Source organism: Mauremys mutica, chromosome 11 (assembly GCF_020497125.1).
Source record: "Mauremys mutica isolate MM-2020 ecotype Southern chromosome 11, ASM2049712v1, whole genome shotgun sequence".
Lineage (NCBI taxonomy): Eukaryota > Metazoa > Chordata > Testudines > Geoemydidae > Mauremys > Mauremys mutica.
Window position 1 is genome coordinate 82,687,462 of NC_059082.1, and position 26,892 is coordinate 82,714,353.

Genomic DNA, 26,892 nt, shown 5'->3' on the forward strand with positions numbered 1-26,892 from the left:
CTTTTGCTAGTTACCTGAGTGTCTATGAGGTTTTTATAAATAGAAATAACAATATTTTCCAGGCAATCCAAACATTTATATATTTTTAAATAATTCATAATTAACCTGTGGAACTCCCTGACACAAGATCTTGTTGAGACAAACTTAGGTAGGATTCAGAAGAGAATCAGACATTGATATTAATAATAGGCATGTCATGTATAACTAGCTAGGGTAAATGTTTCTAAGAGACATCAATCCTCATACTTCAGGACATAAGATGAAGACTAACTGCCTGAGGTTTGGAAGAAACTTCCACTAACAGCAATTACACAATTGTCCAGGAGTTTCTTTCAGTTTCCTCTGAAGCATCTGGCATTGTCAGAAGCAGGCTATCAGACTAGGTGACCCATTGGTCTGATCCAATGATGACAATACCTAAGTCCCAAAGTCAACATGTCCCATATATGAGGGAGGGGCAAGGAAGTCTGGAAAGGGACTCAGAGCGGAGCTTGCAAGTTATTCCATTGTTGTCCTGGGGCGTATTTTCTCTTACTTAAAATGTTTGGATTTGGACACCAGAGGAAAAAATGTAAAGATCCTTTAACTTCTCGTAGCCTTTTGAAAGCATGAGCATGTATGCATATGTCCAGACGCAGAGAGTAAGTGTCATGTGTACGTGAAGGAAGACATTTCACAGGACAGCAATAGCTCTGATAAGTGGTGCAATAAATATTATCCTTGCTGTTGAGAACTGGCAGAGAAAGCTGCCTATCTACTATTTGACCTGTGGCGCTGCAGACTCCCGTGCTGGGAGAGATCTCTGCATTCCACCAAACACATATTTCCCTCCTTGCTGGCTGTCTGAATGGGGAGCTCTGTTTTTCAACACAGCTGTTTCTTATCTAAACTGAATTCTAGCTCAGGCAATCACTTTGCTCTTTCAAGTATTCAGTGGAGAGAGCTGTCCAAAAAACCAGGTCAAACAATTCTAAGATCCACCCGGGGGGGGGGGGGTGGAAGTGGTGTCAGATGCTCAGAATTCAAAATTGGAACAAACGGGATGATGCGAGAGAGACTCTGCTCTTGGCACAAATGATAATGAAGCCCTTGTTCTCCGCTTGAGGAGATGTTAGCCAGCATTACTGCGATATGCATCATGTTCAGTTGCCTCTTCAAGCAGCGTGTCCTGGCATCAGAACTCTGACTGCAGCACTGGAGTGTGTTTTGTCACCTTTTCTTTGCAGATTTCATGATCACTAGGAATCGGGCCCGTATAGCCGCTAATATAGAGACAGATTGAGTTTAAAAACACTCAACAATGCAATTTGGGTTTTTGTACCACCCTAGATCTCAAAGTAGGGTTTGTGTTTGAAATCACACTGGCTTTCACTGCGGGTCACTGACTGCTACTCTGCAGACTTTGCAGGGCTACTGTTTTCAGCTGAGTCCTGAAAGCTGGGCTTGTAGCTCTTTAGAACAGTCCTGAAATACTTTCGGCATTGGCACCATGTCACGACAGACATGGTGATGCAGCTCATTGGTATTAGAAGTGGCAACTTTGGATTTATTGCCCTGAATTTACCCCTGGCACATTGGCATTGAACACTGTTAGCTCCTGCTTGACTAGATTGTGTGTTATACAATGAAGTGCATGCACCTAATTATTAATATTTAATATTTGTATTAAGACAGCCTCCAGAAGTCCCCACTGGGACCACGGTCTTGTTGTGCTGCCTGCTGCACAACCACACACACAACCCAGTCCTTGCCTAAGAAACTTACAGCCTGCACAGAGGGATTACCTATTTAATACGGGCTGTTCTGTGATTGGCACATCTGTACTATTTCTTCCTTCCTAACAGGGATGTGAAATTGTTGATTGGCAGCTCATCTAAGTTGTTGTCCTTTGTTAATAGTGCAGGATAATTGGAGGGCAGGGAAAGATATTACAAAAATGCAAAATGACTCCAAAAACAGGTGCCCCCCCATTTTATTGTGAAATTGACAAGGTGACAATTGCAGCAAAGAATATTGCTTGGGTATGTGAGTATTCTGAGACAAGGCAGGTCTGGTTTTTTAGCAATGTTTTATTTGATTCAGAAAAGAAGCAACTTCATCCCCAAATGAGCCATGAAATGACTTTTTTTTTTTTTGGTGGGGGGTGAAATCAAATGAAACGGGGGGACGGGAGAATTAAAAACAAGCTGGGTCACTGAAGAGAAACCCAAGGGAATGAATAGGTTTTTGTAGAGGCTCATGAACAGCCTGGGTGCAGTCTGACTATGATTCCAGGAGAATATACATGCCTCACTTCATATGGCCTGCCAAGAGCGCTCCACTCCATTAACCCTGGAAACGGGAAAGTCAGGTGAGTTCCCAGGGTGGGTACGCTAGAGGAAGCTCTGTCTGACACATGTCAGTCTCGGGTTAAATGTATTCACCGGGGTTTTACTTTTCTTGGTCTATAGGTGGAGTGCCTCAGCCTATTACTAACGGGTCTGCACAAACCCAGGTGAGTGTCTGTCTGTTAACCAAATAGACTCTGATTGGTGGCAGAGATCTAGCTATTTTGAGAGGCAAATCTGTCCAAGGAGCAATGTCAACATCCCAATTCACTTTGTTTTGGGACGACATGTGACCTTGTAATCAGAGTGGGGAACTGGAGTCAGGACTCCGGAGCTCTCATCCCAGCTTTGCCTCTGACTCACCTTGTGATCTGGAGCAAAGTGACACTGCCTCCTCCGTTAGCCCAGCTATAGAGTGGGGATGACTCAGAGCGGGTTCTGAGGCTTATTTAGCTTAATTAACACATACTGAATTTGATTACTTCCCTCTGCAGTTTTAATTCAAGGCTGGCTTCAAAACAATGCTGGTTGCTCTGCTACTTAGTTTCCTGCTCCTGCAAGGTGCATGGAACAGTAGTAGTTGCTAAATGAGAGTGGAGACACAGGGCCAAACTCTGCTGTGGGGTAAGTGGGTGGAGCTCCATTGACTCCGATGAATTGTAACTGGACCCTGCCTCCACCAAGTCTGCACTGGAGGAGAGCGTCTGTAGAATTTGCTAGTAAACACTTGCGTTTTTTTGTTACTTGAATTTACAGTTTTCTCCACCCTTCAGTCTTTGTTTTGCAGCCAGCCATGTGTTTGGGAAAAAAACACACATTAGTCTTCACCTGGCAGAATTGGCTCTGATCTTATCTCATAAGGCTGTAAACTCCACACAGCATTTTTCATCTCACTTTATATATATATATATATATATAAAAATATGTGCATGCACACACACACACACATATATATAATGTACATGTTAACATTTCCATTTCCAACAGCTGAATGGAGGATCCATGTCTTCATCCCATAGTGATCTCCAAAGTCCTGAGAAGGAATCAGAGGTAAAAATACATTTTTACAAATTTTTTCATCTTATATAAACATGCATATTAAATACCCTTTCAAAACAAGATTTCTTCTTCACTTCCTGCCCTAAACTAGCATGTAGTGTTCTTGTGAGCTGTTAAACAGCTTCCAGGTTCCAACCCAGAGATGGCGGCATTTCTATAATGGGTGAGCAATCTCGATAGTTTCTGAAGTAGCTCTAGGATCCCATGGGATGAAAGGTCTTGGGGAAATTCAATATGACGTTATTGCAAAAAATGTTAATGCAGGGAAAATAATCAACTGAAAACTAGCAAATGAAAAAACCCCAAACCCATGACTAAAACATGTAATTACATTTTTTTGGGGGGGGAGAAACTAAAAACCATGATGTTCCCTATGACTTGTTCTTGCTTTAAGATGTGCAGAAGCTAAAATGTGCAGGGCTTGATTAAATGGAGTTTAAAAGGACTATTGAGAGGCTCAAATTACTTGGATTGCTTCTGTCTCTTGTGAGTGAACCACTGGCTCCATGTGCTGGAGTCCAAACTGTGCATTCTTTCCACTCTTTGTCAGGGGTACAGGAAAACTTCCTGGTTTCATGTGGCCTCTGCCAGAGGCAGCAGATGTCCCAGATTAATACAGACAAGTTTTGCAAGGATTCTGATGCACCGTTGTGTTGCTTACTTGTTTACTTAGCTAGGCCCCCATCCTGTACAGACTTAACTTTGTGCACTGGGAAGTCCGTAGGAGTGGTACGGTGTGTAACGTTAAGCATGAGGGCTTTACTACGCTGTATTATCGGGACTTCTCAGCTGTATTATCGGGACTTCTCAGCCTGCTTATTCCAGTAAAGGACACAGAGAAGCCAGCAGTTTTAGGAAGCACAATGCAGAACCAAGACTTTCTATAACTAAATGTCACAAGTCGCGCTTTATACGAAATTATGTAGCACCCAAAAGGAAAATAGACAGGTTAGAAGTCAACTCGTGTCTAAACCAAGGGACAGGTGAGAGGTGGAGTAATAACTGAGGGAGACAGTTGGTAACCTCATTAAACGGGTTCACTGGTACCCAGCGGCGTGTTATTGCCTAGGCCAACAAGGCCAAGGCCTAGGGCGGCAAATTTGCAGGGGCAGCAAATTTGCTCACGCCCCCTCCCCAACTCCGCCCCTTCCCCAAATCCCTGGCCCGCCTCCTCCCCTAGGCGCGCCGCCCTTCCCTCCTTCCACCTCCCGCCCAGGCTTGCCGTGCGAGAGCGCTGGGAGGGAAGGAGAAGCGAGTAGCGGCACTCGGAGAAGGCGGAGCAGAGGTGAGCTGGGGCCCGTGGGCGTGGGGAGTAACCCGGGGGGGCTGGGAAGCACTCCCTGCCCCAGCTCACCTCCGCTCCACCGCTGCCATCCCCCGAGCACGCCACAACTCCCCTTCTCCTCCGCCCCCCAGGCTTACCGCGGGGGAGCAGAGGTGAGCTGGGGATGGGGTGGGAATTTTTTGAGGGCCTAGGGGCGCCAAATTTGTTAATCCGCCACTGCTGGTACCGTTGCAGTAGCCTGGTATAAGATTTAAGCTAACTGTATACATTCAGCTAAGATTAGGCCTCAAATATAATCACATTAAATACAGTTGCATGGAAGGATTTCACAATATCTAACAGGACTAAACCCTGTTTCATGAATTAAAAAATTGAATACAAATTTCAGGATTTTTTTTTTTTAATTAAACAGTTCTCCACCTATTGAAAAGCTGGACTTTGTAGCATTCTGCTAGGGCCTGAGGATCCCAATAGGACACTGAAATTGACCACTCTTTCATTATTCAAGTTGAATGAAAGATTAAAAGCAAACACATGGCTTCAAAGGGAGAAAAGAGTAGATTTATAACACTTCTCATTTTACTAATTTAGCATGTGGTTAGTAAAAGAAGTAAGTGATTTCTAAAGTTTTGAGTTGAGTGTCCTTTAACTTTCATTCTTGTCATGCCGTGGAATTGTTCACTAACAATAAAGAAATGCATCGGCCAAAAGTCCTGATTTTGAAAAGCGACTTGAGTCTGGGTGTCTCTGATTTTTGTGCCAGACTAGAAATATTGTAATGAGCCCCAAATTTCAGAAAATACTGAGCACCCACCCTCTGAAATCAGGTCCCTTTAAGGTGTCATAAATTGCATGTCTAAAAATGTAGGTACCCAAAATAAATCCGTTTTTTAAAAATCATGAACGAAGTGTTCTAACGTGAGTGCCTAAAGTTAGGCATCTGAATTCATAGTTAGGCGCTTAATAAAAGTGACCTGATTTTCAGGGACTGAAGTAGTGGAAGAATTGTTGATCTGTATCCCCGAAATCTGGCCATTTTCAGTCAGGTGCCTAACTCAGACACCTCCGTTTGAAAAAAGTGGCCTTTGCCATTTGGGGGCAAACGTTTGACGTGTCGGTTGGAGTTTCAGCTGCATGGTGTCAGTGGGAGTGGTGCAGACACATGGCTCTAAAAACTTCCCTTAAACTTGAAGGGCGCGTTTCTCCATTTTACTGCACCTCGTGAAATCACTTCCAGCAGGGCAAAGTGAGTACAAAATACTACTATTCAGATTAGGTGGCACTTTACACTTTTTCCTGGTGGAAATGACTGCACAAGGCAACGAAGAATCAGGCCTTTAGCCCTGTTTTCCATCTAAGAACTTCATGCTTTTATGACAGCGCTGAAAATGTGAATGTCTTGCCAACATTTGAGCATCACTTCGTAGCTCTTTCCCGAATGCTGGTTCTCTCACAAAAACCTACTCGATGCAAATGCGATTACTGAAGCAGTAAGCTTTAAATTAAGCTCCATATACAGCCCGTCTATTATACGAACGTTCCAACTAAAGATGTCATAGCAGAAAAGATACTTTCTTGTGCTCCAAAGCTCTGCCAGTGCAAGTTAATGGACTCTGAGTCCCAATTAAATAATCTTTGTGCTTAGCATGAAGATGGAAGTGCAGTAATGCAATTTAAGGCCTGCAGGAAAATGTCTCTTCAGAAGACTAATAGATATTTAGCTGAAAGCACTTCATCCTGCATATTAATTGTTCCCTAAGGATTTGAAGTCCAGCTTTTGCCCATTACAGAAATAAGAGGGCTGAGATGAACTTACAGGCCACTGGGGTTTTGCTCAGAGTGTTTATTGAGGTAGCAGCCATCAGTAGTATGAAGAGGAAGCTACGAATCAAGTTTCATACAAGACACATTGGACCCAGCTCTCCTAGATATCGCACTGAATTGGCAAAAAGAATGTTGGATTGTTATGCTTTTTATTGAGCAGCTCCCAAGGTGCTATTCTCACTACGGGTGGGCAGAACTCAGTCGCCTGTAAGCAAATATTTGCATTGTAACACCTGGTGGCTTTGAGATGCAGTGCTAGGTGTGGCCTTTTTAAAGCCATCTAGTTGAAAAAAAACCAGCGAGGGTTCTCCTCCACCCTGAACATCAAAGCTAGAGTGAACCAAGCCCGTAATGTAACCGAATCAGCAACTCAGTTCTGGTCCTCAGTTAAACATTCCCCCCTGTAATGAGCAAGTTTGTGCTTCCACAAAGCTCGCCGTTATTCCATCCTGCTTCCTCTTATAAAAGCTTTTACTGCCACTAGGGGCTTAATTTTGTGTTTCCAAACATGGTTCCGTCTCACCTTTGGCAATGGCACCGCATTTTTGTGCTTCTGCTTTTCCAGTTCCAGTAACAGCAGCAACACATTCTTCAGGGCATTTTTTCCCCTCCAATATTGTAATTAAATCTCTGGCCACAAAGACACCCTGGTCGCCACTTAAACCACAGACATGACAAACTCGATGGTCTGCTCCACAAACACGGGCTTCTTATCATATGCCTTTAAGGAGAATCTGCCCTAGTTCTCTGGAAGGTTTTATGTAGATGCGGTACTAGAGGGCAGGATAACCACAATTATAGGCATAGGCCTGATGTGCCCTCCAGCAGGGGATGTAATCAGACACACATACACCCCCCCCCCAGTCAGCCCATTGTCTTCCTGCAGGGGGCACTGTTGCACCCAAGCATGCCCATTTCACTCCATGGGCACAGCTCCACCACCCAGCATAGTACACCACAATACACCATAACAGGAAAGGTTCTCATGTCTTCTTCCTCTTTGCAGGAGGGAGAGTCTGAGAAGAAGGACCCATTTGAGGAAAGTGGCCTGAACCTGAGCCCGACTGCGGCAGAGGCCAAGGAGAAAGCGCGCGCCAAGCGGGTGAACAAGAGGGCTCCGCAGATGGACTGGAACAAGAAACGGGAGATTTTCAGCAACTTCTGAGCTGGGACGGCAGCTTCTTCCCCTTTTCCCCACCTTCCAAACTGAACATCTCCAACGCGCACCAGCCCCATTCCCGGCTGTCGGCCCAAGACGCTTTGTGCTCTGCTCTTTATTGGTCGCTTTTTGCAAGGCAAATTTTTAAAAAGGGTCGTTTATGGACAAGTGATTCCAGTAGAAAGATGACCAAAGCTCCTCCCAGCACACACCCGGCTGCCTGCGGTTCCCACGTTGCTGCTGAAGAAAGACTGGGAAGATTTCAGCTTTGCTTCTTACCTGCTTTATTTTGGTTTTACTATTTTGAGCTTCCCCGCACTGCAGAATCCCCGGTGGGATATTATGCATTCCCAAACTGCAAACTCTCGTTCGTTTCAATTCAAAATAATCTAGTTTGTTAAAAATCCCCCTCTGAGCGACAATGTTCAATACTCACATGGTGGGAGATTGGTCAGTGGCTATACATTTCTCCCTTGTTGGCTTCGCTATTGATTTAGAAGGGTTGGTGGGGTTTTTTGTTTGTTTTTGGTGTAAAAAAGAAAATTCCCCATCTGTTTCTCATTAATGCTGGAACCGCTCCCCCCCGGGATCCCTTTAACCAGTGCAATAAAAGCCCTTTTCTCAGCAAACCTTTTCCCTTCTGTGCTCCACCCCCGCCTCCCCTCAAAACAAACTCTGGGTGTTGAGAAGATGGTAGGACTTAAAAACAAAAAAAATTCCCACAAAACCTAGTAGCCCAAATAACCCAAGCCTCAGATGTGCATGATGAAATGGCAGGAGAGGAGGGAAATAAGCTGCCCTCCCCCCGACAATAAAGGAATGTCTGCGATTCCTGTTAGCACATCCACACGCAAGGTTTTCTGTCCCCAATCGCTATTGGAAGCCCTGTGAGAACAAACTTAATGAGACACTGGAAACATGGCTCTTCAGGCGGACTTCAAAGAAGCACATGGAGTGTCTCATTAGCTGGGAACTGAAATCCCTGCTTTGAGAGGCACTCATGAAAACAGGGCTTCAAGCAGGAGCAATCCAGCGGCGGCTCGTCCAGTCAGACGCTGGCTTCAGAACAGGCCCCAACCCGAACCTGCTTTGCTATTTCTGACTCAGGATTTAAACCTCTCACACTTCCCTGCTGATCTCTCACCAGCTGCATTGCCAACCTGGAAGAATAACAAGCAAACTCTCTGCCTTGTAGCAATGTGATCTGGCCTGTGGATTGTCTTACAGGAAGCCGGAATACTATCTGATGGGCCCCTCTTTGAAAACACCCCGCTCTCAATGGTAGAGCGTTCCATGAAATGTCCCATGAAAGCTATCCTACAGCGCCAGCACTAAACTAGTATAAAATCTTCACTACTTACCTCTGGCTTCAAATGAGAGACACTAACGAAGATTAAATTAAACATGTACTAATGGCCTCCAGGCAGTGGAGTTGCGCTGGGGCTGGATCCGTGCCGTAGAGAGCGGGACGATTCCCGTTGCCTTCTTACCGAAAGCTAACAAAACAGCCTTTTTGGCTGACGTATTTTGTAACAATGGCAAAAATAGTATTAAAAAAGCAGGTGGGGTGGGGGATGGGCAGAGCAGACAGTTTAGGTAAATGACCACTCCCCACCCCCCCAGCTAACGACACACTAGGGCAAGAATGTAAGATTTGCAATAGTATTTACGATAAAGCACATGGTTCCGGTTTTTTGCCCCAGGTTACCCTTAGACTCTGTGTAATGAACAAGTGGCCTTTGACTTTGTGCACTATGGTCTTGTTAAGGTTCTGTGTATTTTTCATAATACTGAGCTAAAAAAGGTGCCTTATAACATTTACTGTTCCTTGCAGTAGATGGATGTATCGCAGCACAGTGGGGAGGGTGGGGACGAGCCAGGGGGGGTGTTTGGCTTCTTTGCAGGGACCAGTGAAGTGCAAGGCTGTGACCATACTGAAGACAGGGCTTTTGGCTGCGCTTTCTTTTAGGGAGGATGTACAGTGTTAGTGGGGCAAATGGATGCAAATAGGATCTTGGAAAGAAATCTCTGCAAGTGTTTGGCTGTAAACCCTGGGACTGGCACCAGGTTGGAAAGGGTTAGTAAGAAGTTTAGAGCTTTTTCTTCCCTACAGGAGTCTCACATTGGCCTCTTACCTTGCGTGTTCCAAAAGAAAATGTGATGGAGCGGGGAGGGCTGCTTGCTGTTAGCCACCACAAACAGTTGCTGCTCTAAGAAATCAGTAACAAAAGAATCTTACACTCATGATATGCAGATTGCTTTCAATCCCTGCACTTCCAACTAAGCCAGAGACAGTGTGTGAGTCTGCTAGGGGTAAAACCTCCCAGTTACATTGCAAGGTAGGTGTTAAAATACAGTGTCGCAAACAAGGAAGTCATTCTCGAAAAGCCTGTAAATACCATGTTACTTGCATAAGACAGAACCAACGTAGTCGAGGGGAAAATAGCATGGTTGTGTTTTCTTTTTAATGCTGATCAAAATAAATCAGGTATGCAAATATGTACCAATAAGATTTTTAAAATTATCGCTGCATAGTCCATGGAAACGGCTCATGGTTAAAGCACTTATCGCTATTTCTGACATCTAGTAGCTCTGTAATAATAATTATTCAGTTTCTGTACATTTAACTTGAAAAACCAATACAAGTATAAAGTTATCTGCATTGTAAAGACAATGTATACTGTAATGTCAATAATAAACTTTGTTTTGCCATGTACAGCTTAAAAGGGTAATTAGTCTGTTCTTCAGTTCAGTCTTGGTGTTGTAAAGAGTGTCAGAAAGGAAGCACAAGTGTGTTAGATTAAATTCCATTCCCTCCACTGGCTGGTTAGAAGAGTGGGCCAAACAGCCTCTGCAGTTCTGCGATGGGTTAATGGTTGTCGTTGCTTAGAACTGTGACTTGCAACAGAAGAAAATTGTTGGTGCCCTTTTTAGCTTCTTGGAGGTATAAGGGGGCCTGAAATGTTTGATTTTGGTTTACTACTTTTTTAAATTTAGGAATGTCTAGTATTGGCTTCATTTCATGACTCTGAAATCCATATTTCTCAACCCTTAATTGGAAAAAGCTGGGTATGGTGAATCTTTAGCACAAAGAACTTTTTGCCCAAGTGTTGGAGATAAAGAGGCATAAACTAAACATTTTAAAAGTTTATTTAAAAAAAAAATCACTTCTCTCAACCAGCTCTCTTCCTTGGGGTTTCTGAGGTTATGCACCCGCTACTGCTCCAGTTCTAAGTAGGCCTCAGTGTAGATGAGACTTCAGTGTCTGGTGCGGGGGGTGGGGCATAACTTTGCAGACATCCTTTAAACATTAGAAAGAAGCCACACAAAAAAAAGCACAAGCCAGATTTCCCTCTCTGTATGTCCCCACCTTTAATACAGAGACCGAAACTCCCAACCTGCAGCGCTTATGCCTGAGACACAGAGCCCGGCCAGGTCAGGACAGAGCACCGCAAGTGTAGGCTTTGTGGGTGACGCTCTGTAATCAAGATTACGCAGCATTATGCAAACAGAAGAAAGCAGCCCTTCCACTCCAGCCCATTGCCGATCTTCCCCCGGTGCTAGGCAAAGCTTGTGCGATGCTAGTGCAAGAACAAGGTGTTGGAATCTTAACGGTTTCAGTAGCAAAGTTTTCCCCAGCTTGGGCCCAACTCCTCAAAGGCACCTAAATCTCTTTGACACTCTGGACTCTAGTGTGCTTCCAAGCAGCTCTGCACTGGAGTCCTCTGTGGAAATTCCTGCAGTATTTAGGGGGATTTTCTGTTTCCTTCCCCCCACCCCCAGCTGTGATAGAGCTGGCTGAGGTGTTCTCCTGTTTCCAATCCAATAGGCCCTTGATTCTTTAGGGGTTAAATCTGGACACATGAAGGATCAGTCAAAACAATATTTATCATCTGATTAAGCCAAAGCACCGCAGCTGCTACTGGAACAGGTGGTTCTGTGACAGATTCCCACCACACCTGAAATTCAAATACCCGACCACTCCAAATTTCATACCCATTTGAAAAACACCTTCGCAATCCGGCACCCTTTGAAAGGCAGACACGGCACCAGGATCAGAAACCGAGCTACTCATTGCAGCACTTACGCATGTACTTAAATCCAGCAGACTTGCTTTAAGTGCCGATCCGAGGAGTTCCCGTGGGGGGAGAGTGTTCAGAGAGGGGCAGCGTTGCCAAAGCTGAACTTGAGAGCGGCCCTGCTGGCCATTCTCTGCATCGCTCTCGATGCTTCCCCCGTTCTTGGCTACCAGCGAAGCCCCAACATCCTGGTCTGGGGGGCTGGGCTCATCTTTGTGAAGCCCAAATTGTACCTTTTTAATGTAATATCCCTCCCCGTGGGGGGCTGCCCCATACTCCCCTCCCTGCCTCCAGCTGGCCCTTGCCATGCTCACTCTCTAGGCCTTCCAGCTGTGGCTGAGGCCACCAAGGCTCCCTCCTGCGCTGTAGAGTTGTCAGTAAAACCTTAATTAAAAAACCACCTTTCTTAAGCCAGTCTGTGCCCAACCAGCTGGAGGCAGGGACTCCAGGCAGGGCCAGGCACCGAGCTGGCGGAGGTCTGCTTCCCGCTCCACCAGACACCGCAGTGTGTAGCATTTCCCCGTTCCCACTGTCCCTGCGCAGTGTTTGTGTTAGACACCCACACCGAGGGACTGCGCCTGCAGAGCTGACTCAGCAGGACGGCTGCATTTCAGAGAGAGCTTTTCCTCTTCAGAGATCTGCTGGGTAGCTGCTGCATTCCCATCCCATCTCTCCGCAGCACTAGGTCTCCCCCAACTCCTTCCCCCCTCCAATGCAGTCTTACTGGGGCTCAGAGTCCAGCGGCTTCACGACCCCGGTGCAGCCCTGTTGCTCTAGGAGGAGCAGCCATTCCCTCAGCATCTCTTCGCAGCCGGGCAGATGTGTCTGTTGAGGCACTCTCTGCAGCGAGGGGTCACAGGCAGGCAGATCTGCTGGCCGAAGCCCACGAGGAGCCAGTTGATCTCACTCCAGAGGTCCCTACAGACCCAGAAGGGAGATGAGTTCTGTCAATGCTGCTGCTGAGCAGGACTGAAAAGCAGCCCAGCACCGCTCAGGTTTTTAATTCTTTTCCTACCGACAGTTCAGCTGTCTTAGCTCCTCATCCTCTTGGAGGCATATTCCAGCCCTAGCTCCCGTGCGCCCCGCAGACTTTCCCAGAGCCCAGTCCTGCCATGCTGGTTCGGGGCCAGGGCTGGAGCAACCAAAGGAACTTTTCTGTTTTCTCCTCTCTCTGGTGTAACCGGGGGAAAGGCACATACGCAGCTAGTCCCACCGCTGGACGAAGCAGACAGGCTTCTGCCGGAGCTCACAATAGGGCTGTGCTACCCCCTGGCACCAAATCCCCACTGCACCCGTAGCTGGGCCTTGCAGCATACAAATTCCGGAGGCCGCTGCACACAGAGTGGAGTGCTGGTCTGGAGCACTTGGTGGGGTTTCCTTCCTGTTCCGCGCCTGTTCTGAGTCTCTGATACACAGAGAAACTAACTGATCATTTAAGATATAGGCCAGAGTTCATCCCTGGCATACTCCATTGCAGCTGAGGAGATCGGCAGACAGATCACCACTACTAGCTGGTGGAATGGCCTCCCAAGGGAAGTGATGGCCTTGGGTGTGTTAAACCAAACTGGACAGAGAATGCGCTGCAGGAAGCACGTCCAGCAGCATGGACTAGGAGTGACTAAAGTCTCTGCCATCTCTGAACTGTCCAAACAGCTGAACTAGTGCTGTTCCCCAGGAAACAAGAAACAACCCGCAGCCAAGGCCTAGGCCTAGGCACTGCAATGCCAGGCTTCCTTCCCTGCTGCGCCCGTGACAAGGGGAGGGACAGGCTCACTGACAATGCCATGGGGCAGGGTAGGAAACAGCTCGGCAGGGTTCTGTATGCTGGATGTTGTTGCCATAGACCAAAGCAATGAACGAAAGATGCTTCAGGCTGGTACTGGGGAAAGGAATGCAGGTGGCAGTGCCCTGTGACGATTACAAGGAGGGGGAGTACTCGGGAGGGTGGGTGGGTAGGTAGGTAGGTGTGGGTGTGTGTCAGAGCCAAGCAGCAGCTGAACAACAGCCCAGATTCCCCCGTTGCATGAGACACCTCACCTGGGCAGCCAGTCCTCCAGCGCAACTCTGGTCTCCTCGGGGGTTTTAGTTTCCTTCTTCACCCATTTCAATCTGTTAGAAATCCGGTGCACATGGGTGTCCACGCCTGGGGAGCAGAGAGGTTGGAATCAGGAGGGAACGCCTGGGTCAAGAGGGAGCAGGGTCTAAGGAGTTAAAGAAGCAGTCAGCTCAGGACCCATAGCAGATGCACCAGCCTGTACTGGGAGGTTCTTCCATCTGAGGGCAGATGCCAAGTGGGTTTTTGCTGTCCAAGACGAGGGCCCTGGGAGGCAGGGTACCGTGGCTGGAGTAAGTCGGGGTGTCACAAAGAAGGAACAGCAAGGTCTTGCCAATGGTGAAAGTGTGAAACAGACAATTTCCCCCCACTCCCCCGTCTGCCATTCAGAAGTGCCAAGATCTGGGGCCTGAGTTGGCTTGTAGATATTTCCTTAGTTGTATGTATCCCAGGCACTAATCTGACCCCTTTGCACACAGGCAGGTTGTCACTCCTGAGGTCTTAGCCTTTGAGGATTTGTGGCAACCTCCGAACTCCTTACCCAAGACGGCAAGGAGCACATGAGCTGGTCTCACTGATGCCATCACGCTCTCGTAGGGTGCTTTTCATCCATAGAGCTCAGCGCGCTTTCCATGGGAAAGGGGGCGTCATCATGCCCACCTGGTGGCTGTGGAAACCGAGGGGAAGTGGCTTGCCCATGGTCACCCAGCTGAGCAGCAGCAGAGGCGAGCACGACTCTCAGGCCACTGCCCTAGTCACTGGACCATCTGCCTCTCTCAAGGACCCTGGACCGGAGTTCTCAGATAAACGCAAGGTCAGACTTTGTCTTTTCCTCTGAATTGTCTGCCAACCTGAGAAACCCCTAACACCGCCCCGCTAGTCCATGTCCCTGGTGTCTTGCCCGTGTGTTGGGGCTACTTGCTGGCATATTTCAGAGCAATTCTTTTTGGCACTTCCCTAGGAGAACATGGATTAAACCAAGACTTGCTTGGAGTTGCGACTAAATATCTTGGGGTGGGGGAGGCAGAGTTATTCATTCTCCCTGTTCTGGTAGCTACCAGGCCAATCTCATAGCAGGCACGGCAGCCTCACCAGGGACACAGCTGATCTTTCAGACAGCTTCCAGACCATGTAGGGCTTTCGTTAGCAGCACTCTGAAGCCGAGGTAGCCAGCACACGTCCTACATAGCCCTCAAAGGTCAGGATTGTTACAATATTTGTATTTCAATGATTAAGTAGCCAATAATTACGGCGTTAATTAAATAATACACGTGTTTTAAGATGTACTTTGTCCCAGAATTAAGTTATTCTTTAAGTTGGCAGCAAGGAAAAAAGCGCTAGAGCAGGATTTTCAAATACAGGAACCTCAAGGTACAGAACCTAAAGAAATGCACCGATTTACCAAAGCAGCGAGCTCCCCGATACTCCCACTGATCCCTGGGAGTCCCTGCAGCAACACTGATCTACCGGGGTTAGCAGCACTCCAGGCTGAGGGTTACTGTAAGAGACGAGCCCTGCCAAGCTACAGAACAGTGTCGAAGCATTACGGCCAGACAGGGTGTCAGGAAAGGATGCAAGCCAGCTCAGAATGGCTCCAAACCAGGCTGAGCAGGAAGTCAAAGCCCTTTCCAGCTGCAGCCATGACATCTGCACTGCCAATGGATTAATATGGGAGGGCTAAAAACAGCAGCCGCCAAGCCCCCAAGTCCACTGCCGGGAGTTTGGCCATTTTCGTTCTATCTTGAAGGATGATTATTAGCTTTCGATAAATCGGGGGGAAGAGGCAGGGGTGCGTACACGTGCACATTCCCGTAATCGAAAAGACCGTTCTTCCCTGGGAGCCCGATCCTAGAAGCCCCTTTGACTCTCTGCATCGAGGGTTTGCTAGGTGGGTCTCAGCATCAAGTGGGGTTACCTCTCTGCAGGGATCACAATTATTAAGTCACGAGATGTCGCTGATCATCTCAAGAACTTTACAAGGATGCTATAGAGCAGTGGTTCTCAAACTTTTGTACTGGTGACCCCTTTCACACAGCAAGCCTCGGAGGGCAACCCCCTTTATAAATTAAAAACACTTTAAAAATATTTAACACTATTATAAATGCTGGAGGTGAAGTGTGGGTGGAGGCTGACAGCTCGCGACCCCTCCAGGTAATAATCTCGTGACCCCTTGAGGGGTCACGACCCCCAGTTTGAGAACCCCTGCTATAGAGAGGTGGCTCCTCTCTTGACATATGGCCCAAAAGCAGTGGGATGTGGCTTTGAAGGAAGCCATGATTTCCCCAGGACAATGTCACTCTGAGCAGACTGGGGCGGCAGGCTGCACACAAACAGTTTTCTTTGTGGCAGTGTGATCTAGCAGGTCAGGGTGCAGGTCTGGGGGCCAGGACTTTTGGGATCTCTTCCTGCAGTGGGCTCAAGCTGACATTAGGCAAGCTGCAAACGCTGCCCCCTACTTTCCCCAGCAAATGCATTTAATAAAGCTACACAAAGAGTTTGGAAGGCTCAGGGAATGTTTGAAAAGTGCTTTGAGACTCTCAGATGAAAGGCTCTTAGCATAAAGTAAACTATTGTTAGATCAGCAGTGACAGACTGGTCCTTCTGTTGCTAATTGAACAAAACCCAGGAAATTGCTGTAAACAGGAAGCGTATAGCTTTGCTTCCTAAATCAAAACAGTGCCTACAAGTCCTTGGAAAGCTATCAGAGCTCCCTCTAGACCCTCCTCCCCAACAGCGGATTAACTGTTCAGAAGGAACAACAGACTCAAAAGCTTGCCAGTCTAGTGCAAGAACCACACTTGGTAAAGCCGAGTTTCAAGACACAGTTGTGGCCAGTGTTGAACTTGGTATTGAATTTTCACTCCAGGCAGGCGTCATTCATCAGGTGGTAGCATTACAAGGTTTCCCATGACTCTCTCTGATTAAGCAGCAAACACACTTTGAATATTAATCTGTCCCCAGAGACCTTGATGCATACCTGGAGCTCTGTCTTAGCCGAACAGAAAAGCTAGCATGGCAGCGCCACCTGCTGGCCTTGATGAGCTAAACCAAGATCCTGCCTTACCCAGATTCCGTTCCTTTAAAATGAAGGGGTACAATTGCTATCAGAACCTCCCTCCAATCCAACCCAGCCTCTGAGGCCTATCCCCACTATAAATCCAAGAAGGCTTCAAATGATAAGCCCCATCGCCTGAAGACATCGAAACAGGACCTGAATACAGTGCTATCTAGGCCTCCAACTTTTGTAAGTTTCCAGTACCAGAGACGGAGCAAAGAAACAGAGACACGGATCGCCGCCACTTCTTGTCTGACAATTCCACAAGGAACCCTGCGGCTAGGAATTAAACTTAATTCCAATTCAGCCTAAAACAGCCAGTTTCAAACAAAATCCTCCCAGGGACCATCAGCAACTAAGCTCTTTCTAAGCATAGTTGCAAAAATCAGACCTCCTCGGTCCCTTCTCCAGCTGGCCCGAAAGAACCGTTTCCGAAGTGAGATTTGTTTAAACAAAAGATTGGTTGTTGTTTAACAGAGGTATCGTGGAATTACATCTCCGCTGCTTTGCACTCTTCATCAGGGGACCTTAAAGCATGATACAAGTCGCCACACACATCCCTAGTTATTAATTAAGCAATGCCTTCATTCTTAATCAGCACACCTAGGAGGTAGCAATTAGACCCATTTTGCAAATAAGTAAATCCAGGCAGAATAAGCGACTAGCCCAAGTGACTTCACCAGCCTTAGAATCCTTCTGGTATTGAGATCTATGGATGAAAAGCTCCCTATAAGAGCAAGGTATTATTATGTTACAAGCAATGGATCGGGAAAGATTAAGATTGGGAAGAGTGGGCGGATCATGGTAGAGCAGCGCCCTCCACACTGCAAAACATACCGATCCCAGTCACGTTGTTCCAGGCAATGTCCATGACCAAGTGGGCCATCTTGGGCCCAACTCCCGGCAGGTTCACCAACTCCTTAACGGTACTGGGGATGTCACTTCCGTATTGCTGCTTCAGGATTGCTGTCGTCTGTTTTATGTACTTCACCTTGTTCTGGGAAATGAAAGCAAACTGCATAGGATCTAAGTTCCCATCCAAGAAATGGAAAGGAGAAACATGTACCAGACAATAGGACTATTTCCTTCATTTGAGGGAACAGATGTGAGTTTGTAGAGGAAAATACAAAAGATGTCCTTGATTTATTCTATAAAGAAGCTGTAACGTGATCAGCTCTAACCTCTAACCATGCTTGGGATGATGCCAACGAGTGCATTCTTGTCCTGGATACAGATTGCTAAAACTGGGATAAAATACAGCTTCCAAATTACAGCGGATTAGTACAGAATCTCTCGTAAGCAGGACATGATGCAGATTGCCTGCAGCAAGCGGGAAGAAATGAGAGTCTATGGTGAGCTGGAAAAAAAAAGGAAATACACGTAAAGGGAGAAAAGAGAGGCGTTCTCGCTAGCAGGTGAGTGTAAGAGGTGAGAGTAGCAAAGGAGAGTAAGAGAGGTAGGGAACATGAATGGGACAACAAGGGGCATTGCTTTGAGAGAAGTTAAGAGAAATAAATAGGCAACGACAGAGGTGGTTCCCAACTGCCATCACAGGTCATTTGGATAATTTTTATGGAAGGGGGTGAAGCTTGCAAAAGCCGATCCAACCACCCCGATCTGACTCATCTCTTTGTTCCTCAGATGTTCCTGAGACAACGCCAACAGTTTGGGGACCAGGGGCATTATTCGACTTTTGCTTAGACAAACCGCCATCTACGACCACTATGGTTTGGCTCTCACCTTCCAGAATCCCACTGGGTAAATGAGCTGCCCCAAAGTCACATCATCCGTCTGCAGAACGTTGTCCACTGTGAGGCCATGCTCCCGCAGGCGCAACATGGCTGCCGAGGTCACCTGATCTTTGGTCTGGCTGGACAGCATCAGTGACAGCAGAACCTGATAGCGCATCACCTAAAGGATGAGATGGGAGATGGAGTGTCAGAGAACCCTGGACTAGACAGGGCTGGGATCCTGAAAGTTCTGGGTCTGGGGTACAGAGACACACACACACACACACGTGACATGCGCATCAATATGTGCCATATGGGCCTCTCCTCAGCTCTTATCTTATTATTACTTAAATAAAAGAGATTGCAGTCGAGAGGAGTCAGAAATTGTATCTACTTCTGTCTCCCCGGAACCCCTAAAGTTTTCCTCTTAGGTAATCACTGCTTACAGAAAAGCAACGGGGTGATGATATAATTCGCTGGAGTTCATGTCCATGGAATCGGCATCTCTGCAGGCTTGACAGTGAAAGACAGAGCTGGGATTTGCAGAAATGCCTACATGATTGAGGCGCACGTGCCCTTGACTTTCAATGGGATTTGTGCTTCTAAGTCACACCCACCTGACTCCTATTGGATTTCAATGGGATTTGGGTGCCTGATTCCCACAGGCCTCTTTGAAAGTCCCAGCCTAAGGGACTGTCCTCAGGTTAGTGCAGGGCCAGCCAAGGCATGACTCTACGGTGCACCAGCTTGCCACGCAGTAACATCCCACATGGGCACTGCAGTGAAAGACAGAGCTGGGATTTGCAGAAATGCCTACATGATCGAGGAGCACGTGCCCTTGACTTTCAATGGGATTTGTGCTTCTAAGTCACACCCACGCAGTAACATCCCACATGGGCACTGCAGTGAAAGACAGAGCTGGGATTTGCAGAAATGCCTACATGATCGAGGAGCACGTGCCCTTGACTTTCAATGGGATTTGTGCTTCTAAGTCACACCCACCTGACTCCTATTGGATTTCAATGGGATTTGGGTGCCTGATTCCCACAGGCCTCTTTGAAAGTCCCAGCCTAAGGGACTGTCCTCAAGAGCTGGGATTTGCAGAAATGCCTACATGATCGAGGAGCACGTGCCCTTGACTTTCAATGGGATTTGTGCTTCTAAGTCACACCCACCTGACTCCTATTGGATTTCAATGGGATTTGGGTGCCTGATTCCCACAGGCCTCTTTGAAAGTCCCAGCCTAAGGGACTGTCCTCAGGTTAGTGCAGGGCCAGCCAAGGCATGACTCTACGGTGCACCAGCTTGCCACGCAGTAACATCCCACATGGGCACTGCAGTGAAAGTCACCGCGCTGTAGCACCACTCACATGGGACGTTATAGTGCAGCTAACTAGTGCACTGCAGGGTCACAGACTGACTTGCCGCACAGTAACTCACCATGTAGACAAGCCCTTAGAAATTAAGATCAAATATGTAATGAGACATTGAATTGCTGGACTACTCTGGACAGAGCATTTCACTGAGATGAATGTTTCTCCAGACTCAGGCCTCAGAACAGTCCAGTGTGCGGCACGGTCACCAGAAATACCCTCGTTGGCTGAATTCTGATCTCACACCAGCGAGTCTGGAGGCACGTCACTGAAATAAGTGAAGTTGCTCTGGTGTAATGGAGCAGGATTTGACCTGGTGTCTTTATTTCCTGCTTTACTGCTGAGTTAGAATTTCCTTCCCTCTGTGACTCTGCACTGCAGACCCCGTCTTCCCAGCTAAGCACCCGGTGCTGGGGGTTAGTGTAGCAACTAAGATGATTGCAGAACATTTAGGCTACAATTCCAGATTCAGGCTCCTCAACCCCCTAAAACCAGCCCTTGAAAGTTCTAGCCAGCCGCCGGAAAAGCCCAGGGTTATTGTGCTAGGGGTTATTACAATGCCTAGCTTTATCTTGGAAGGAATAAGTCTATTCCCTTAGGGGAAAGAGTTATTTCCCAGTGATGACTTGTGGTTCTCTTTAACCCTAGAGTATCACTTTGTGCTGGTTGATGTGTCTTTACGGCGTCACACGCTGTCTCAGACTAAAGCAGAAGCTAACCATTTTCACTAGGGATTTCAGACTAGGACACGACCCCCGTCCGGGGCCAGAGATTAACAATATGTCAAATAAATCTACCCACTTGCATCTTCAATAGCCTCCCTTTGGAGCCCTGTGGTCTGCTCAAGTATATGTTGCTCGAGCTGTTCTGCAGAGATCACCAGAGTCAGCCTGCCCTTTATCTAAATGTTCTCGCACAAACAATGCCATTTGATAGAGTCTCCCTGCAGCCTCCCATCACGGTTTGTTTTTTGTACCGATGCAAACGTGTGCAGATGTTCCCTTTGGAGGCCAGCGTCATTCTGGGCCTCTGATTCCGTGCCAGCGACTTGGGGAAGCACAGCACCATTCCCAGCACGCCTGCATTTTTAAACAAGTGTTTTCTTAATGGTGAACTAAGGGGGAGAAATACTAGATCTGTGTCCTTTTTTACTTCTTTATAGTGCATAAAAGCAGCCTAGAAAGTTTCCTTTTGCCCCCTCCCTCCCCCCCCGCCAAAATTCTGCTTTGTTCTTTGTGTTAAAGATTTAAGTCTTGTCTGCTCTTTAGATCCTGCAAAACTGTGGCTGATGGGAGAATTGGCAGGATTACATCATCAGATAAGCCATCTAAGAAAAAAGCACAACTGAGAAGGGATTTGCACACAGACTGTTTAAAACTCTGTTACTATCTAACTCAAATATCTAGACATGGAATCAAGTTCCTTTGGTAGAGGGCCAACACCTGTGCCTCTGCAGTTACAGGCCGAGAGCTCTCCCAAACCACATGCCTAGACTCAGTCAAGCACAAAGGGCACGGCCAGTCTATTATTGTAAGATCTTGCGCGCTCTAGGTCCAAACTCACACGTCTTTAGTTAAACCAGTACAAGACTCCTTTGTGGCTGTAACTGGGTGGTCTGTCCCTTTAGGGGTAACGGGGCCAGCCAGCCAGCCCTGTTCTGAGGCAGAGCCCCTTTAAGAAAAAGGGTTTGGGCCTGGTAAAAGGGATAATCAGACCCAGCTGGAAAGGGGGCCCCCGGGTGCTTCCTATAAAGGCTGAAAGAGCTCAGCCCAGGAGAAACTGCAGAAAGCAGGTTGGCTCCAGCGACAAGCCCTGCAGCAGGAGGAAGAGACCCAAGGAGAAAAGCCTCTGGGCCCCTGCAGCCAGTTTTGCGCAGGGGAACAGCTTGGTTTTGTGTTACTCTGCAAATTTAGTATTGGCATAATAAACTGTGCCCTGAAGGAAGGGCCTGGACAGAATCTGGGTGAGGCATTTAATCCTTCCTGGGCTGAGGGGAGTGGGCAACTGCCTCTAACCCACTTAGGCCTTTTCTACTGGAGACAGTGGCACCAGTTTAACTTGAAATCAGTTTTTAAACATATTTAAATTGCTGCAAACTCCTGGGTGGATGCTCTTAATTTAGCTGGAGGGGCTTATTCCAGTTTCTTAAAGCTGCCCCTTATGAACTTCAGCTAACCTAGAATAAGAGCATCCAACCAGCCTTTGCACGGGTCTAACCGAAGTCACTTTAGAACTTGCATTAAACTAGGGCATCAGTGTGTGCAGACCTGCAGGCTGCCGTTAGCCAACAGAGAAGAGGAAAAGGGGACACACAACTTCCTTCCCTCCCTGTCCTCGCAAGTCACCTTTACACGAGATGCCTCATTGTAGTTCCCTGCTAGAAACGGGTGTAACAATCAGCAATTATGCTGAGAGAATCCCATTAGTAATGCTCACATTGATTTATTTTGGGAAGAGGTGGGTTTCCCGGCTCCTCTTAATGCTAGTTCCCTTCACTGGAGGCTGTTGATCCAATCAGCTAGATATGACTCATCCATGACTCCCAAAGGGATTTCTGGAGCTGCCTTTATGAGCCACCAGCCTACAACAATTGGCAGAGACCACCAGAATATTTTTCCATGTCTTCCACTCAAAACCAGACATCACCTTGCTCCCTGGCTCACAAACCTTAATCTTCCCATCAGCAAGTGTCTCCATTTAAGATTAAATTAAAAAAAAAATGGTCACTAATAAAAACCACGTATGTGGCATATGTCACTCTTCATTAAGAACATAAGAGCTGCCATGTTGAATCGAACCATGATCCATTTTGCCCAGTATCCTGTCTCTGAGAGTGGCCTGTACCAGAACTTCAGGGGGAGTGTACCGAACAGGGCAGTTATGCAGCGATCCACTCATCTTTCACTCCCAGCTTCTGGCAGTCAGAGTTTTATAGTTGTCTCAAGTGTGGGGTTAAGTCCCTGTCCATCTTGGCCAATATCTATGGATTAACCTATCCTCCATGAAGTTATCCAGTTCTTTTTTGACCCCAGTTACCCCTGACTGTCCCGCTCCCAGTGTTTGTGGGCTGCAGACTATAAGTTACTTGCACCAGGGACCAGTTTCTAGCCATCTAAAGCATCTAGCATGTTCGTGGTGGCACCTCGGTCTCCTATTCTCTGCCTTTGGCACACAACAGTTCAGTCTCCTGAGGACTGACATGCTTCAGTCTAACCCAAATTAAGGGGTCAGTATGGGGTAACTGGGTGAAATTAATTAGCAGGGATATGCAGGAGGTCAGGTGAGATGATCTAATGGACCGTTCTGGCCTTAAACTCCACAAAATCTGGTTCAAGTTTTGAATGAAAAATGAACCTCCAGATCAGGACTGTTTTGCACAGCTCTGCTGGCCACTCCACTTCTCTCCCTATGTCAGAGCTGCTGCCTGAGTGGAGACCAGCTGGGGAAATTCACACTGTTGTTCCATAGCACGTCTCCAGAACCAGGCTCCTTCACCACACATTTCACTTGGGGGGAAGGCAGCATCCACACAGCTGCTGAAACTCTTTTCTTTGGTGTGTCTTTTCCCCCCCTAGGGTTCCTAACACTTAACATATTATTAGAGAATGAACAAGGACAGATGCTCGTAGAGGCAGAATGAACAAGAAGTGAGGACAAGCCTCCCTCCCCCAGTTCTCATCTTCTGACTTGCTAAATACTTAGCTGTGTGTGGTGGGGCTGCCTGCATTGGCCTTTGTTGGATGTGTCTTCAAGCACATGGTTGTAGGATGCAATTATCTCACTGTGTGTCTACATGTTCTCCTACCATGCAGCAGTAGGGGATACATGGTTTGTTTGTGTGCAGGGCTATGAGGAGCAAAATGAACAGCATGGATCCCCAGCTGAACTCTGTGTCGCTGGCCCCCCACTGAAACAGCGCCCACCCCTTAGCTTACAGTAACCTGCCACTAGCTCTCACCGGGCCTCCAGACCAAAGGATTAAGCCTCCGTAGCACAGTCAGAGCACAGCAACCCTTCATCATACTGGTTTCCACCAGGGAGAGTCTCTTCTCGCTATCGGTCAAAACAGAGGCATCAAGATCAGGGCTGATGAAAGGGATGGTCAAGTTCAGGTAATGGGGTGACAGACCACCCCATGGAACAGCCCTTCTTCATCTCAGTTCTTCATCTTTGATGCCCAGTAAAGAGCCGCCAAGGAGAACATATCATTCATCCGGCAAGATAAACCACTCTCTGAGTGACCAGCAGAATTTACACCATTTCTCACGGCCTATAGCGCTCACACCTTTCAAACACACATCCCTGGGCAAATCATGGAACTGCTGTAAAACTAGGGTAGGGTACCTGCCCTCCAGCATGAAGAAGTTTGAGCTCTACAGCTGGAGAAAGTTGCACAATATCATCTGTTGCTCAGCTAACGCTCTCAGGTTGAATGGTAAGCTGCCTGAATCATAGAATCTCAGGGTTGGAAGGGACCTCAGGAGGTCATCTAGTCCAACCCCCTGCTCAAAGCAGGACCAAACCCAACTAAATCATCCCAGCCAGGGCTTTGTCAAGCCTGACCTTAAAAACCTCTAAGGAAGGAGATTCCACTACCTCCCTAGGTAACCCATTCCAGTTCTTCACCACCCTACTAGTGAAAAAGTTTTTCCTAATATCCAACCTAAACCTCCCCCTCTGCAACTTGAGACCATTACTCCTTGTTCTGTCATCTTCTACCACTGAGAACAGTCTAGATCCATCCTCTTTGGAACCCCCTTTCAGGTAGTTGAAAGCAGCTATCAAATCCCCCCTCATTCTTCTCTTCTGCAGACTAAACAATCCCAGTTCCCTCAGCCTCTCCTCATAAGTCATGTGCTCCAGCCCCCTAATCATTTTTGTTGCCCTCCGCTGGACTCTCTCCAATTTATCCACATCCTTCTTGTAGTGTGGGGCCCAAAACTGGACACAGTACTCCAAATGAGGCCTTACCAGTGCTGAGTAGAGGGGAATGATCACATCCCTTGATCTGCTGGAAATGCCCCTACTTGTACAACCCAAAATGCCATTAGCCTTCTTGGCAACAAGGGCACACTGTTGACTCATATTCAGCTTTTCGTCCACCGTAACCCCTAGGTCCTTTTCTGCAGAACTGCTGCCCAGCCATTCGGTCCCTAGTCTGTAGCAGTGCATGGGATTCTTCCGTCCTAAGTGCAGGACTCTGCACTTGTCCTTGTTGAACCTCCTCATATTTCTTTTGGCCCAATCCTCTAATTTGTCTAGGTCCCTGCTTTACCTCTGCTTTACCTCTGGGGGTGCGCTGCTGTCAAAACACTTCTCAGCCCCCATCTGATCCACAGGAGCATCCTTATTCCGCCTCATTTCCCGGATATTCTCCAGCTGCTGCCTCCAGTTCCCTGGCTCCCATTTCAGCCTCTTGGAGTCAGTCTCCTCCTTCTCAGCAATGCCTCCTTCCAAAGAGTCATACAGAACATTGACTTTCTTCCCCTTCCTGCTGCTCTTTGATGGGATGGGTGCTGTGCTATGGGCCCGACTTCCTGAAAGAGGTGAAAAAGGGACTTTCGGACCATAGCCTCTGGAATAGTCAGGGCCAAGGTCCTCCCTACACCAATACAGCGGAGCCATGCAGCCTAAAGTCGAGCTAAGGTTCCATCACTCCCCTGCTTGTCCCCCAAGCCCTCCCATCAGGAACACAACCAGGTTCACCACATACACATAAGGCAAGTTTTCCAGTGTATAAGAACTTATTGGAAAACGGCCCCTTTCACATGTAACAGTGCACACACACAGCATAACAGCATGACATGCAATCACATGTCTCTCGCCTCTGCACAGGGCTGGACCACATGCAAAGGGCTGCCTTCTGAGCCACTGCAGCACTTATCTCAGGTACCTGCCAGTGCAGGGCTACGCTGGAGCAGGCTTGTCTCCTGGGTCATGCCAGGGGCAGAGGCAGTTTAATGTCCCCTACTGTGGGGTCTACAACTAGGGTGACCAGATGTCCCGATTTTATAGGGACAGTCCCGATTTTTGGGTCTTTTTCTTATATAGGCTCCTATTGCTCCCCACCCCCATCCCGATTTTTCACACTTGCTGTCTGGTCACCCTATCTACGCCAGCCCTCCTGGCTGGGGATGGGCTTGGTGAACTGATGCGGCGGTAGCCAATATGATGCAAGAGCTCAGAGTTGGATTAGCTAGGCCAACGCTTCCACAACAGTGACTGCACAGGGCCCGGGGGTAGGTGGGTGCAGGCAGCAGCTCCAGGAGGGGAGACCCTCCCCCAAAATTCACATCCCCTCACAGCCAGTTACCCCTCATGTCGGATCCTCTTCCAAACCCACATCCCTTCCCCCTCCGTGCACCCCACATCCATCTCCCAGCCCCTCCCCCTCCCCTCCCAGCCCCTCCCCCTCCATGCACCCCACTTTCATCTCCCATCCCTCCATGCACCCCACTTCCCTCTCCCAGCCCCTCCCCCTCCATGCACCCCACTTCCATCTCCATCCCCTCCCCCTCCATGCACCCCACTTCCATCTCCATCCCCTCCCTGCACCCCACATCCATCTCCCAGCCCCTCCCCCACCTCTCCCAGCCCCTCCCCCACCATGCACCCCACTTCCATCTCCCAGCCCCTCCCCCTCCTCTCCCAGCCCCTCCCCCTCCATGCACCCCACTGCACTCTCCCTCTCAGCCCCAGTTCATGCTGGGGGAGCCCCGCAAAGGGGGGGGGTCTGGGTTCTGACCCCTCGTACCTGCCGCTGCCGCTGCCGCCGCCGCCTCCCCCGCGGCCCTGCCTAGCTGCCTGGTCACCATCCTCCCGCCGCTGCCCCCAGACCGCAGGGGACGCGGGGCTGCCGCGCACATGGCTCCCCTGGACTACAAGCCCCAGCATGCCGCGCGGCCGTCACGTGCCCGCCGTACCCGGAAGGGGCGGGGCGGGTCCATC

The 26,892-nt window shown here is 48.1% G+C and overlaps 2 protein-coding genes across 4 annotated transcripts in view; one reads left to right on the top strand and one right to left on the bottom strand.

Moving 5' to 3' along the window:
• Positions 1 to 8,058, top strand: part of SLC9A3R2 (SLC9A3 regulator 2) — a 96,701-nt gene extending 88,643 nt beyond the window's left edge. For both annotated transcript variants that reach the window (XM_044979092.1, XM_044979093.1), the window contains exons 5-7: positions 2,451 to 2,494; positions 3,315 to 3,377; positions 7,502 to 8,058. In XM_044979092.1, coding sequence (XP_044835027.1) covers positions 2,451 to 2,494; positions 3,315 to 3,377; positions 7,502 to 7,660 — 266 coding nt within the window. In that variant the 3' untranslated portion in view covers positions 7,661 to 8,058. The remainder of the gene's footprint in view (positions 1 to 2,450; positions 2,495 to 3,314; positions 3,378 to 7,501) is intronic.
• A 2,043-nt stretch (positions 8,059 to 10,101) lies between these two features.
• NTHL1 (nth like DNA glycosylase 1) lies at positions 10,102 to 26,831 on the bottom strand. Of its 2 annotated transcripts, none has more exons than XM_044979096.1 (6): positions 26,708 to 26,831; positions 25,231 to 25,484; positions 18,582 to 18,752; positions 17,679 to 17,838; positions 13,771 to 13,876; positions 10,102 to 12,651 (listed from the first exon to the last, which is right to left on the bottom strand). In XM_044979096.1, exons 1-6 carry the CDS (start codon positions 26,808 to 26,810, stop codon positions 12,528 to 12,530), a joined length of 918 nt encoding a protein of 305 aa, XP_044835031.1. In that variant the 5' UTR covers positions 26,811 to 26,831; the 3' UTR covers positions 10,102 to 12,527. The 2 variants fall into 2 exon arrangements, with proteins under 2 accessions (XP_044835031.1, XP_044835030.1); XM_044979095.1 differs by having other exon boundaries at positions 25,231 to 25,481; positions 26,699 to 26,828.
• Positions 26,832 to 26,892: the final 61 nt, after the last annotated feature.